At 36.8% G+C, this 15,349-nt stretch overlaps 1 protein-coding gene across 1 annotated transcript; it reads right to left on the bottom strand.

Annotated features, from left to right (window-relative positions):
* Positions 1 to 5,759: 5,759 nt before the first annotated feature.
* LOC112049093 (RING finger protein 121) lies at positions 5,760 to 15,309 on the bottom strand. Its single transcript, XM_024086858.2, has 8 exons — positions 15,074 to 15,309; positions 14,467 to 14,501; positions 13,485 to 13,626; positions 12,670 to 12,824; positions 11,961 to 12,189; positions 11,110 to 11,212; positions 10,062 to 10,194; positions 5,760 to 9,148 (listed from the first exon to the last, which is right to left on the bottom strand). Exons 1-8 carry the CDS (start codon positions 15,104 to 15,106, stop codon positions 9,028 to 9,030), a joined length of 951 nt encoding a protein of 316 aa, XP_023942626.1. The 5' UTR covers positions 15,107 to 15,309; the 3' UTR covers positions 5,760 to 9,027.
* Between the last annotated feature and the right edge of the window lie 40 nt (positions 15,310 to 15,349).

The following is a 15,349-nucleotide window of genomic DNA, read 5'->3' as shown; positions in this document are numbered from 1 at the left end:
GGCAATGAAGGAGCGATCTATCCGATTCGGTCTCTATAGGTCAACCATTTCCCTTTTCTATTTAGGTACAAGATAATATGTCGTGACGCGCATCTTAGCCCTACAGGACTCCAGCCAAGGACAGCTTTAAAAATTAAAATTCATTTTCTTTCACAAAGTTACAAGTCAAGTTCTGAGAAAGTCGCCCGTTCGTTGCGATAGGCTAAGGCAAAAATTATCTCACCTCAGCTAAATAAATAAGCTAACGCAGAGGGTTGACTATAACTACAGTTAGTTTTTCCTAGAGCATTAAAACAAATCTATAAATCGGAAACTTTATTAAGTTGTTATCAAGCGACATCTTGAGATGATCTTATCAATTTTAAATGTGGTACAAATATATTAAATTCAGAGCCCGTAATGTTGAGATTTTTTTCAACACTTCTCAGTTTCTATGGCTTCTTCTGGTAAGTCTCCATTTACTGATTCAATTTCCTCTTTCTCCGCTTGAGATAATAATGTCAATCTATCGAGAGGCTTCCAAGGTTCGTGGAAGGCGTATTTATATTTTATTTTTCCGTGATAGCCAAGCCTTGGCAACGCGTCTTGGATATCGGCAGGTGCAGGTGGAAGTGTCTTAGTTTCTCTCCAATTATCAGGATGAATTACAGAATTTTGAAACAAATCCAACATGGAATTATTGTTACTACCCAATTTTACACAAGATGTATTGAGGTCTTTCCGATCATCTCCGCTGGTATCCTGCCAAAAAATTGTCAAAGATTCAAAGTGGACGACTGAGGGAGAAGTTTAATAAAGTGCGTTTGACGAAATCTCCTTTATTTTTTAAATCATTTAAATAATTATTGCGGCGTGATCATGTGCTTTTCAAGTGTAGGTACTGCCTTTTTCTTCTATTTAGCTCATGCAACTCAAACTAAGAAAGTCTTCTTACCCACGTGTCAAATAATGGACATTCTTGATGTGACTTTCCGTTACCCCGACCATGGAAACTTCTCCTTCCCTTTTCGGCTTCGTTTTACCTCTAAAGAGACCCTTTAAGAAACCGAAAAATCCCGTACTGGGAGCTTCTGCTTCGCTCTGTTCTTCTGGGCTGCTTTGATTCTGATACCCATAATTCGGATATTGTCCGTAGCCTTGTTGGTGGTGGTGGTGTTGGTGGTGTTGGTGGGGGTGGTTGCCTTGGTTACCCGGCTGAGAGATCCACAGCACTGCCGTCCACTGATGGAGAAAGCACAAACTGGGTTTCATTAGATATTACACTTTACGGGCTCTGATTTCGTCTAACGCACTTATTGAAACCAAACTTTAAACATGTCGCAAGATAATAATTGTTTCACACTTTGTTTGACCAAGTTACAAAACTAAGCAAAGAATATTCCTTTTTGTTCAACGATTACTATAGGCAGCTAAAAACTCCAAAATTTAGAGGCAACAACAAAGAACATGGTCAGCAAAATAATCAGAATATATATTTTTTTTAAACTATTCTGGCACAACTTCGCTGGCTTGCACAATATGGGAAGAGGCATAAAAAATGTTCGACAATTGTAAAGCTTGTTCAAACTACTTTAGACTTCATACACGAGCCAATTACCAGAAAATTGCCACAACATTTCCAGTGTCAATGAGCAAGCGAAGTAGGCAGTAGGAAAGTATTTTGAAGTAGATGAAATATGCGCCAATATCCCAGTCCGCTCTCAACACTAGTCGGATGGCTGCGCTGCGTTGTGAACAAAAACATATGTCAGCGGGAATATTATTCCTGCGTAGTTTGGCGTATTGACATCTTCAGACCTTCACAGCAGACTAGAAGTTTGGTGCATATCTACTATAAACTACTTACTTGGACTTTAGCAAAGATGTGCATGTTTGTAAATATATCTATCAAGTTCAAGAATTATTTTGGGCTTAACAACACACACATTCCCAAAGATCCTTCAGTTTCTTACCTTTGCATTGCTAGGAGGCAGTGGTGGACACACCACATCGGGTACTTTGATCTTGTAGGGGTCGTAGTTGGGAGGTTGCGGCTCGTAGGGGCACTGGGAGCGCCACGCGGGCGGCGGGGGTTCGGGCTTCGGCCACGGCTCTAGTTTCTTGCCGTAAGTTTGAGCTACATCCTCGCAGCAACTGCCCTTGTCTTTGGAGTAGTTTCTTGAACACACTAAAAGACAACAAATAATATTAGTTTCCGAAATCGTATCGCTGTATTCTGTTTGAAGGGTAGTTATAATTACTGGGTGCGAATTTTAATTTTTTTTAAGACGTTGGAGTCCCAAAATGCTGGATTGGCGACCCCGCACCGGAAGCGCAGTGTTGGTCGACCCCCTCATTAGGTAGGCCGAGGACACAGAGCGGGTTGCCGCAGGGAGCCGCTGGATGCTGGCGGCTCGAGACCATTGTGCTTGGAAATCCATGCACGAGGATGGAAATCCATGCACCTATATCCAACAGTGGACGTCTATCGGCTGTTAATGATGAACATCCCGTGCTTCAGAGAGCAAGTCATGCCGTCGGTCCCGATCATGATCATTAACACCTGATTAACACATGATCGTTAAATAGTCAAAATATCATCACCCTAAACCAACCAACCCGCATTAAAACTAAGTTTCCTATCCCCGTTCCTGTAAGGCAGGAGGAGGCTTGTACCTAGCCATGTGGCACGTCGATTTTCTTTCTACACTAACGCTTCGAAACTAAAAAAAACATGGGAATGACAGATCGATAACTTGATCACGTGACCTGTTGATTGATGACTATCTACTTGTTCTTTTTGTTACAAGTTCCTCTATTACAGGTAGTATTAACATTCATTATACATATATATTATTTTGGAGCGGAAGTATCAGTGTTGGTATAAATAAATAAGTCGTAAATGATGACTTGAGCTCAGTTGTTTGTTAGGCAGCGTAGACACCGTCACGCTGCCAGTCGCGTTAGTGCAATAATGTTATGTGTTAAAATTATTGTTTATCATAAATTGTTTAGTGTGGGCATAGAGAACATGGCGAGTTGGGAAGGTTAGTGTTTATGCATTCTGAAAGGATCTGTTAAGCCTCAAGGTCACAAGTCCTGGGACCTGCTCAAGGTGTTTCCTCTACCACAAATGGTGCAATCACTGTCGCTGCTACCCGTTACGTCACACTTTATCTATTATGATATGTAATGAAAAAATATTCCATACCAAACGTAGCAAGAGACTCCACAAGTCCTTTGTTAATGCCAATCACATGGTTGATGCCCTTGATACAACGTATATGGTTGCAAAACCTAAATGTGCCATTTATCATTTTGTACTCTGATACTAAACCTAATTGCACTGAAAATTTTAAATATTGTGAAAAATAATGAATTTACATTGTTATGCGTGTGGACAACACACAAAATTTAGTTTTTTTTTATTTTGAAGTTTGCTTGATGTTTATTAGAAATTCGAATGCTAGAATTTACTCATAAGTTCTTATAGTAAAAATTTTTTTACTATTATTTACACTATAATTTTTCTTATGTGGACCACATAGCATCAGTTGAAACTCGTTTTTTCTAATATTGTGCAAGTGCTGTACGCTCCATATTGGGACCTCAGCGGCAAAATTCGAAAGAACCGTAGACAGATTGTCCAACGCATACCCTCAAAAGAGAACTTTTGCGTGGCAAGGTGAATAAATAGGAATAAATACTCCGTATGGTATCTATGCTCCGGACCGACTCTTAAATCTATGGAATAAATAAATTAATAAGGTACCTAAACAATGTTAATTCGTATTTTTTTTTAAGTTAAAATTAAGGGTTTTTGTAAAAGCAACATGGAAAAAATCGAAGTAGTCCAGTAATTTTAGGCAATTTATACCCCAATCTGGGGAAAAATTCCTAGTGAGCTGAATTTTTGTATACACCTTTATTACGGCGTTATTATGAAGTTGTGAAAAATCGACATCGATATCGTGTCGGCTAAAAAAATTACAGAGGTCAAAAGGTCACGAAAATCAGTTTTTTGCAAATATTTCGCGACCTATTGCTCGGACGTCAATAGAGGTCATTATAAAAATTGTTTCTCATAAAAGTGTCTACAAAAAATGTCTCTTATAGTTTTTCTGTAAAATTAACGGTTTTCCGATCATAGTGCTGAGAAAGCGGCAAGAATGCACTCACATATGGTATTGTATACCGTACACCAAGGCGTAAACTCTATTGCTTTTTAGTAATGTTTGTAAATGTCTCTAAATCTTTTATTTTACATTTAGATGTTTCCAGAAAGATATATTTATCGTATAGGGGTTTAGGTTTTTAGTAAGACGTACTATATCTCATTCTAATGACCTTCAATGGCTGATGTTTCGTATTTCATTGTTCCGAGACCCGTCCCTTTATACCTGCTACTGCCAGTCAGACTGAGTATACTCATAGCACGCACTCAAATACTTGATCAATCTACATCAATTTTTTTCAAAAAACCAGGAAAAAACAATGCTGAAACAAAAATATACTCGACTGATAGCCTCAACAAGTATCCACATTGCAAAAAAAATATTCTGTTTCTGCATGCCATGACCGCATGCGATACAACTTCAGCACTTTTTGGAAAAGGAAAATTGAAAGTCATGAAGATGTTTGAAAAAAGACCCGATTTAAACAATTGTACAGAAATATTCCAACAAGAAAATTGCTCTCGAGATGTCATTGTCAATACTGGAATACATTTTCTACTAGCTGTATACGGTGCTCCAAAATCAGAAAATTCAATTGATAATTACAGATAAAAGCTACAGCTTTGCTAAATTAACAAGACAAAGTACAGCTGTAAAATTTCCTTCATTACCACCTACTTCTTCAGCTCAACAGCATATTTTTCGAGCATATTACCAAATACAAACCTGGCTAGGAAGAGACATCGATCCAGAACAGTGGGGTTGGGAGTTAAAAAATGATATGCTGCATCCAATAATGACTTTATTACCACCAGCACCCGATGAACTACTGAATACAATCTTTTGTAATTGTACAAAAGGTTGTGGCGGCAAATGTGGATGCAAAAAAATTGGATTGAGATGCTCAAAAGTTTGTGGGCATTGCCGCGGCCAGTCATGCTTAAACGCAGAGTCAACGAATTATGAAAATGATGAAGATGTAGATTTAAATCAAGAAATAACTCCACTTGACATTTTGTCAGTAGCCAATAACGATAGTGAAGCTGAAAATATTGACAATGAATAAAAAAAAAATTATTCGCAAAAATTTATTTTTTTCGGTATTTTTCAAAATTTTGATAAAAAAATATTAATTGTTAATTAAAATAAACTTTCATTATATATCATGGATTATGTCTACGGGGGAAACCATGTAAAAAACGCGCCTTGCATTCTACCTCGAAGGTGGAGAGGAAACGAGTGCATCGTCACAATATAGTCGCTTTCTCAGCGCTATGATCGGAAAACCGTTAATTTTAAAGAAAAACTATAAGAGACATTTTTTGTAGACAATTTTATGAGGGACAATTTTTATAATGACCTCTATTGACGTCCGAGCAATAAGTCGCGAAATATTTGCAAAAAACTGATTTTCGTGACCTTTTGACCTCTGTAATTTTTTTAGCCGACACGATATCGATGTCGATTTTTCACAACTTCATAATAACGCCATAATAAAGGTGTATACAAAAGCTTTTTTTTACAAAATACAGCTCACTAGGAATTTTTCCCTAGATGAAACCTAAAATAACTGGACTAAAGGTAGGTAAAGAAAACGACAGAATGTAACGAAAATATTGAATCAAGTTTATTCTGTACAAAATACATAATAATAGAAATCGATTCAACACATACAAACACACGACACTTATACGTAGGTATATTAATAGATAATAATTATAATATTTTAAATAATTATAATACTTTCTAACTTATACATTACTTGCCACGAAAGTTAAAAAATTACAGATTTTACAGCCTGAACCTGTAGCGGTATTCTGCAATTATTTATTCAACTTCACAGTGTGACGTATTTGTCTCTACCATTGATTTCCTATTAAAAAGTGGATGCACAATCAGCGACCAAAAAACGTCTCCACTCAATGAGTGCCAAACACTACTTCTTGGCGCTCAATACAAGTAGTCGCATTTGCAAATTCAACCTTAAACTCAAGCCTTAAGGTTGAATTTGCTCTGAATTTGGGATTTTATTGAATATTTAAATGCCTTTAAGTATAATTCCAATAATTCTAAAACTATCAAAGCAAAATTGGCCAGTTTTTAAGTGAAATTTTCTACATGATTGTGCGCGTCCTTTTATTAAAAGAGGTCAATGGTTTTACCATAGTGCAAGAAGGGTTATGTGGAAAAATATTTGTGTCTAACCACATTGGAGCAACAAGGTAGTTAGAATCAAACATTTCTGTGCTATTCTGCAACAATATTTCATAAGTCTTTAATTTCAAAGTATCTATCTCTCTCTATCTGAAGTATAGTGTTAGATGGAGAGAGATAGATACGAATACGGAATACGTCTGTCGAGTTGTAAAAACATCGTCACAGAATATCGCTAAAGGTTCTACTTCCGTGGCGTGAAAAAGATTGTACTTACAAAAATGACCTATGCTTGATTGGAAATGATAAAACAGGAAAACTAGAGACAAAGGCTAGTTTTTATCAGTGGCGCTCATAAGGTTTTTACATAGGGTAAAAAAGCACCCAAGCACTATGGGTAAAAAAGGAAAAAATTCTTCTACAATACAAGTTCGTAATGATAGGCATTTTTGTACTCGTATCTAAGAAATGCGTTTGACGTTCCTCAAGTTATTATGACAATTTAATATTTAGATGCAAAACAAAAGCAACTTTAATAAAAGTAACCCTCCATAACTCCACGGTACAGGCAGGGACTTAACACCAGAGGTTCCCAAACTTTTTTTTCTCATTGACCACTTTTGAAATCTAGCTGGTTTCGGTGGACCCCTTGCAATTAAATTTCTATGATTTCCTTTAAAATCGAAAAAATATGTGCAAATTATAACTAATTATAAAAATTTGAATTGGGGCCGAGTTCCAACCAAATCACCGAAACTATTAGTTTCCTATATTAATTTTTATTATTAGAATTAATTAATCGATTGTGTAAGTGGATCTAAAAAGAGTAAAGTGGCCTACTTTACATTTTACATCAAAAAAAAATTATGAAAATAACCTTTACTTTTTTACATTGCAAGAAACCAACTCCTTTACTTAAATAACTCTTACGAATTGTGAACCCCCATTCTTTGTCTGGGTAACTGGACCTTGAAGGGTCGACACACTTTGGGAATCGGTACTCAGTGCAGTTGTACTTTGCCGTATTGCCTTAATTGGCATAACATGCATATTCCCTATTACATAATTTCATAATTACCCTGCTGAAAACCGATTCATTTCCTGTTATCATAAAATTTCATAAATTCATCTATCAGCTTTTCGTATCTTTGAAATAAAAATAAAAAATTGATAACAATAACAAATACACAAAAAAATAACAAAAATCTGAAGCGAGGAACTATTAAAAATAATTCAAACAAATATTTACATTTTACATCGAAAACTCTACAGTCAACCTATTCTGCTAGCATATTCACTATTTTGGTATTTATTATCACCTATTAAAATATACATCAAATCAATTGACAAAATGTCATGTACCTACTGTATGATATCCACCAATAGGCACCGGATGACATTTGTTACATAGAATCTCAATTTCGTATATGTCAACTACAGCTTGGCAAGTTTGTTGACGACATTCCCATCCCAGGACTGCGCGGGTATGAAGTAGTGCGCGCGGGGCATCGGTACCCCCTCCCTGCCCGCGCGGACCATCGGGAATGTTATGAACGAATTTGACAAGCTAGCATACGTCAACGATAGTGAATTAGCTTGCTGGAGTCCATTACGCTTTTATGTTAAGATGACAGGCCAAAAGCTTCAATAGCTCATTGATAAAGATGTCGGAGTTATTACCGAGAGGTCGTGGTTCGATCCTCGGCTATGGGACTATTCGTGCCCACATTATTTTCTGACCAGGAGGGAAATGGAAATATTAGTCATATTTAAAAGATATGGCCAATAACTGTTTACACTTTCTTAAGTAGGCAAACAATATCAATTTAGCACTCTGACCCCAATTGTCTTAAAACTATTAAACTGAGCAGTAAAATAATACATCAATTAAAAAAAAACCCCAACTTCCAAAATCATTAAAAAAAAAAAATTCGGTGTGCAATTGACGGAAATATCAACGGACATACATAAAAAAAATACATACAGCCGAATATAGAAGCTCCTTCTTTTTAGAAAAGTAGACCTTATAAACTCCAAAATGGAGGTTCATGCCTCAAGATTAAACAAGAAATTATTTGTATACAGTTTGTATATACATATTATGCAGAATTGCATACATTTTTGATTAAGAACCCAAACTTTTCTAGTCAACCATTATCCAACAAATTCATTTGATTTGAGCTGTTCACCAAGAGTTCATGAAATTGTTAAGAAACTTCTAGAAAGTCCGTTTTACACTGGTCATCAAGTGGCCATAAATATTACAAACCTTCCGAAGGTCTGCTGGTTGTTGCAAATAGTCAGCAAAGTTCTAAAAATTTGTCAGTTAGAAAGTGGTCATCAATTACCCACAAGATGTGGAAACAATGATAATATCTCAGTCTTTGCTTCTGGCTACCTAGTTAGTGAGATGGCTTACAAAGTTCTAGAACTTTATCAGCTACAATTTGATCAACAAACAGTCATAACAAGTAGATAGAATGCTGCCTCAACCTTTACTGGTACAGGAATAGGTTAACAAATTAACGGAACTTTGTCAGCCACAAAGTGGTCATCAATTGTCATATAATAAATAAACTTTGTGAAGTTTATTTATTCTGCTTCATGTAGTGCTTCACAAAGTTCCAGAACTTTGACAGCGACAAAGTGGTCATAAATCAATTATAAGTTAAGCGTTATAGTAATTTGAATATGCCTTTGTCTTCTGTAACGAGGTCCTTTATTCGAGTCCGAAGAACCAGTTGATGCCCTGCGCTAGGAACAACACAAGCGGTTGCCAGGCGACCAGCCATCTCACCCAGTCCAGGAGTTGCCCGTAGAGTAAGTGGGGCCGGTCCCAACTGAGAATCTAGTTAAGGGTATATTCTTGAAATGATGATTATGACAAATAATGAATTATTTCCTTATAATTTACTAGCGAATGCCCGCAAAGAGTTAAATTTCAATGTTAATGACCATTCTTTCAGAATGGGTGGATACAGTAAGCTATTCTCAAAAGATAATATGTCATCTAATCATTGACTTTTTGTAGATCTATGAAAGAGAAATATCCCAATATGTATTATTTTGTTATATCTCGAAGGGATATTAAAAAAAACAATCCTGCGAGGTGGGCAGTATTTTCGATGTAAGCTCCCAGGTGGCTTGATTATTTACTTTCAAGAATTACCTCATATATCATCTAGTTTAAACAAAAACTTGAGATATTGTATCTATTGGTAGGAAACACATGAAAATCATTTCCGTATTATATAGATTTCTTGCGAACAGACTGCGATACTTTAACAATATAAATGTACATAATAAAATCTGCCGATTTATAATGACTCTACTGCCAGTTTTGAAGGTTAAAGTTACTAAGAAAAGTCAATAAATGTTGTGATATTTCTTTAAACATTTACTTAGTCGAGTGTACTACAACATTGATGAGTTCCTTAATGATAAAGATGCTTGGAGGCCGTTGGATCAGCTTCCACCTTCACAAAGGAAGTAAAACTATAAGAAATGTAAACAGTAATTGTTATCAATTGTAAATTATAATACTGTATGACTTTTTCAAAAGAGCAACTGTTGAGTTTCTTGCCGGTATCTTCTCAGCAGAACCTGCCTTCCGAACCGGTGGTAGAATCTTTACAAATAGTCAACTGACGTGTCAAAAGTGCTTGTAAACTGAGCCTACTTGAAATAAATGATTTTTGATTTGATTTGATTTGATTTAAAATAGTTTGTCAAAGAGCAAGTAGTAAAGGATACGGGTTGGTGAACATCTGCTTGAGGTCCACCTTCTCCTTGCAGTAGGGGCAGGTCTGGCGCTTGCCGACGATGCACCAGCCGCGGATGCAGAACTCGTGGAACACGTGTCCACAGGGCAGCTTGTACGTGTTCTCTGCAACAAGCGTGTATGTCACATTGCTACAGGTAAACGCCGTACTAACACTGGAAAGCGTTCGCCAATGTATGCGCTAATGCGAAACTATAATGATAATTATACTGTAGTGAATGTGTATATATACACCGGTAGTGGGGCAAGGCAGGCAGTCTATCGCTGGCATCGAGAGGAGGCGGACGTGTGCCGCTGGCCATTATAGTGTAGTGGTGATACGATGACTTACTGCTATTACGGTAAGGACAACTGGACAAGGGACCTTACATATACCCACGTTGATTTATATTCTGATACTCGTCCAAGTAAATTCAAAAAACAATTGTCACAAAAATTTAAGAATCTAATGTAAAAGTAGCTTAATCTTTCAATGTCACTTCACTTTCAATATTTCACTTTTCTTGTATATTAATTATTAATCTGTGGTTAACGGTGTAGGTTGCCGATTTAGTTTTAATGTCAGTATTTTTTTTTAATTGTAATCTTATCGTTTACTGTTTGTTAACCCAAATAAATAAAAAAAAAAAAATTTATAGGCCACAGGTTCTCAACCTAGGTGATTGCCCACATGTGGGCATTTAATACCACGCTCGCTACTTCGTCCGCATAGAAAACGATGTAAACTCTACCCCTAGTTCATTCCTATTTATATTTTTGCATATTTTATATATATGGTATTCTAGCGGACGTCTGCGACTTTGTCAGCGTGGAAATCAATGTAAATATTCATCAGTTCAGAAGTTTAGCCGTGAAAAAACTGACAGACACAGACTGACAACAACCCCTTTCTTAACTCTTGAGGGATATCATTTGAAAAAATCTTGAACGACAGTTTTATTTCTATTCAAAAAAAATGATAATAAAGTCCAATTGATAGTGTTAAAGGACTTCAAAGACATCAGGTAGTCGTGCACCTACCTAATACGCCTTCTTCACTAACGTCGACTAGTAGTTTGTGTCCGCACACCGCGCACACGTTGCTCTCCAGGTACCTCGTCGGCATGCCCTCCTTTGTGTAATACTGCAATACAAGTTTCATATTACTAGCGGACACCCCGCTATTTTACCCGCATAGTTACCGATCCCGTGGGAATATGGGGATAAAATATAACCTATATTAATCGCCGATAATGTAGCTTTCTGACAGTGAAAGAATTTTTAAAATCGTGTTAAGCGTGAAAGCGTAGCAAATATTAATAAACATACAGAGTAGACTCACATTCGCATTTGCAACATTAGTTAGGATTATTCAAGAAAATAACTCTACTGCTGGTTTCTACTTCTGAGTATCATTAGGTCAAGTGTGAATAGGCATCTTTAAGGCAAGCGCGTTTCGCCATTGGCTACACCAAATATGACTGCAGTCAGACAAAAGCTTTTTTTAATTTTTTTTAATCAATTATCAAAAAAAAAGAGAAATAACTCATGCTCAACTAAATTAACTCTCTCTCCCTTTTCGAACCAAAGCGCGTATTAAAACCTCATAAAAGGTTTAGTCTTTACTTATAGCTGTTATAGCTGACGCCGCGCGGTTTCACCCGCGTGGTTCCCGTTCCCGTAGGAATATGAGGATAATACAAGTTTATAGCCTATAGCCTTCATTGACAAATGGGCTAACTAACACTAAACTATTTTCAAATCAGACCAGTAGTTCCTGAGATTAAACAAACAAAGAAACTCTTTAGCTTTACAAATTTTAGTATAGATTACCTGTTGTTACAAAACCGCTTGTAAACTAGCCTACTTGAAATATTTTGACTTTGACTCACCCCTATAGAAGCGGCCATTTTGTCCGTGCAGTACTCGGCCACATCCCGTCCCAGCACACCAAAGTACACACCATAGAACAGGCACATGAGGCCCACATCCATCCACGTCTGAGGCCGGTGGTTGAACAGCATGTTGACGCTCAGGAATGTTAGCACCATCACCACATAGCCGAATATCATGAAGGAACAGCTCACTTTGTATATTAGGTAGAACCATTTGTACACCATTCTGCAAAGAAGTGTTTTTTAAAATCCCAAACAGAATGTTATTGGCCGTAGACTTAAGATTAATTTATTATAATTTTTCGTGCATATGGATATGTGTAGCCTGCAAATCTGTGGTGTCACTAGGAAGCCTAAGAAACTGCTGGACATAAGGCTCTTGCATGGACTTCTAAAAACAGTGGTCTCGAGCCGCCAGCATCAAACAGCTTCCTGAAACCTGCTTGATTTTTAGCTTCCTACCTTGAAAGTTCCATATACAATTTCACCACCTCTTTTAAGGGGTTGGGGGTGGATTTAAAAAAAAAAATATGCACCTTGAAAATTGCTTTCTACCTTGAAAATTGCGGAATTCTCCATACAATCTTCCACCCCCCATAATAGGGTAATGGGTGTCAGAAAGAGACAAAAAGTAGCCTATGTCACTCTCCATCCTTTTAACTCATCATCATCATCATCATCTCATCATTGTGATAGCTGAACATACCTGGGTGTGGTGTTTGACATGGGCTTCTGTGTGGACTTCCATATGACCAATGATGTCAGCATGGTGAAGATGGACCACACTAAGATGAATCGGTACGAATGGTTGTATATACTGATGAGCAGTGGTATGGACCACATTGCCACCATCGTGAAGAACTGAAAACAATAACATTACAAATTACATTTGTTACACTGTGTTTCCTATGAAATACATGACTCACAAACAACAATGCTTTCTTTTGGTGAAAAATTTTCAAAATTGGTTCACAAATTGGTCCAGTTGGGCCCCCTGGGGTCCACGGGAGACTCCTTGAGGGTCTACTTCGGCGTGCACAAAAAATGGGGGTCTACAAATCTTAAGCTTTCGAAGAAGTTTTCTAAATAAAATACATAAGTATGGATTGATCGGTCCCTTGTACTGTACCTAAGTAGACATCAGAAACTAAAGTTGGCTGGAATCACTTTTTAGATTGGCAAACTTTAATTTTTTTAATTAATAAAGAATTTTGAAACATCAGGTCTGTTCATTTGTACTGTCTCTAGCAAAAGTTCTGAAGACAAGATTTTATGTATCCACCGGAAACCAGCAAAATTTTTAAAGTGGTGATGAGAAAAATAGTTTGGGAACCTCTGGTTTAGTAGATCTAGAGTTTACCCCAACAACCTCACAAACTTTATTTCTTAATCAAGTAGCCAAGATAATTCACCAACAGCTTGCTCTTCAGCCTTACTATAAATATCAGTGTCAGTACTTGAAACTAGCAGTGCATTGCTCTACTGTGAAAAAAGTGGAAAAACACAAAAAGATTAACTTACTGCATAGGACCTGTAATGTAGCTTCTTCCACTCCACCACAATGATCTGGGCGACCACCAGTGTGCCAATGAGGATCAGCACCATCTTCATATGCATGGAGTCGTGCCCGCGGTGCAACTCATGCATCTTTTGGTGGTCATATCTAAAAGACAAAGTTGACATTTAATTTTTATATGACAATAAAATGTTGCTATTTGGATATTTTACCACATTTTTTTTTAGGGAGAAAAACATCCCTCTGGACTTCTGCTGACTAGTCGGCAGGGCAGGTCCAACTTGCACTGACTAAAATAACTTACACTGGACGCCATGGTCAGAACGGAACCACTTTGCATTTGTTCATGTTTGTAAACAAACTAAGTGAATAATACTTGTAGAGCTTATTGTGACATGGGAGACTGATGTTACAAAGGACCACAGTATAAAAGGGAATAAATATTAAAATGGCTCTGTGGTTAATCTGTACTGCTTTATATGGTTGCTGATGGAAGAACAGACCCATGAGACTTTCTGGATTCATATAACTTTAGTATGTTTAAAACAAGAGAGAATATGCAACTTCTAGGCAAGCATATCCATTATCCCATCTAAGACTATATTATCTACACTTGCCATCAGATGAGATCATGATCAAGACAAGCTAGAATTAAGAAAATTCTATGGTATGCAAGTTTCCTCACAATGTTTTCCTTCACCATTTGAGACACATGAAATTTAATTTCTTACAATGCACACAACTGAAAAGTTGGAGGTGCATGCCCCGGACCAGATTCAAACCCACACCCTCCAGAATTGGAGGCACAGGTCATATCCATTGGGCTATAACGGCTCATGCTTCAGATAGAATACACAGCAACAGTTTTTAGAATGTATTGATTTTTTTATCTGACTTCCAGAAAGAGAAGAGATTTTAAGTTCGGCTGTATGTATTTTTTTTTTTCATGTAAGCTGCCAATGGTGTTTTAGTCAACTTAGAACTCACCTCAATTTTTCCTCTGGAGTCATCAAGTCGTAAGACTGAAATAAAAAACATAATGTATTTATTCAGTAGCATTATAGTGTATATAGATAGCAACTCTTATATTATTTATATTCCTTTCATTCAAAATTAATGCATTAGTAGGTACCTACTAACTATTGCAGTAGGTGTACCTTAGAATTTTTTTTCAACCTTTACATAATTTCTATTATGGACATGAGGAAATACTATGTTCCCTATAATATTGTCAAACACAGTAGAGACTCACTAATTGAGCACTATATAGGCCAACACATAAAATTTTCGAGTTTGCATGTAATTTCCTCAGATATATTAAATTCATCTGGAACAATTAGTTTGGACAAATTATTTGGACAGTCCATTACGTACGTTTAAGTGTCTAAGACCAATAGTGACCAAGGAAACTCGAGCCAAGATCAATAGCCAAAATTGCACCCATAAAATGGACATTCAAGTTAGCAGTAATAACCAATAAAGTAATTAACCTTATGTTTACATATTTAATACGTTTGTAATGGGCGCGCATTCTACTACTTGGTGTAAGTAATCAATAAGCCCTATTTACTTATAGACGTTTGTTAATTTATACCTTATTGCCCTCCACAGGCCGGTGAAGATCCATTTTTTTGTATTCAATTTCTGCACCACTGGTTTAATTTCATTTACCAATTATGGCCACAAATCGGTGGTGCTTTTATTTAAATATCTTGATCACGTAATGATAACATTCCGATTCAGTTTTGTCATTTATTTTCAGGAAATTTTATAGACACATTTGCACTTGCACGGGCAAAATCACCGTTCCTGAGTAGAAGTGTGACCATCTTCAATTTACCGATTCTGCCACAAACACAAAAACCTGCCA

Source organism: Bicyclus anynana, chromosome 23, assembly GCF_947172395.1.
Source record: "Bicyclus anynana chromosome 23, ilBicAnyn1.1, whole genome shotgun sequence".
Taxonomy (NCBI): Eukaryota; Metazoa; Arthropoda; class Insecta; order Lepidoptera; family Nymphalidae; genus Bicyclus; species Bicyclus anynana.
This window is presented reverse-complemented; position numbering and strand designations above follow the sequence as displayed.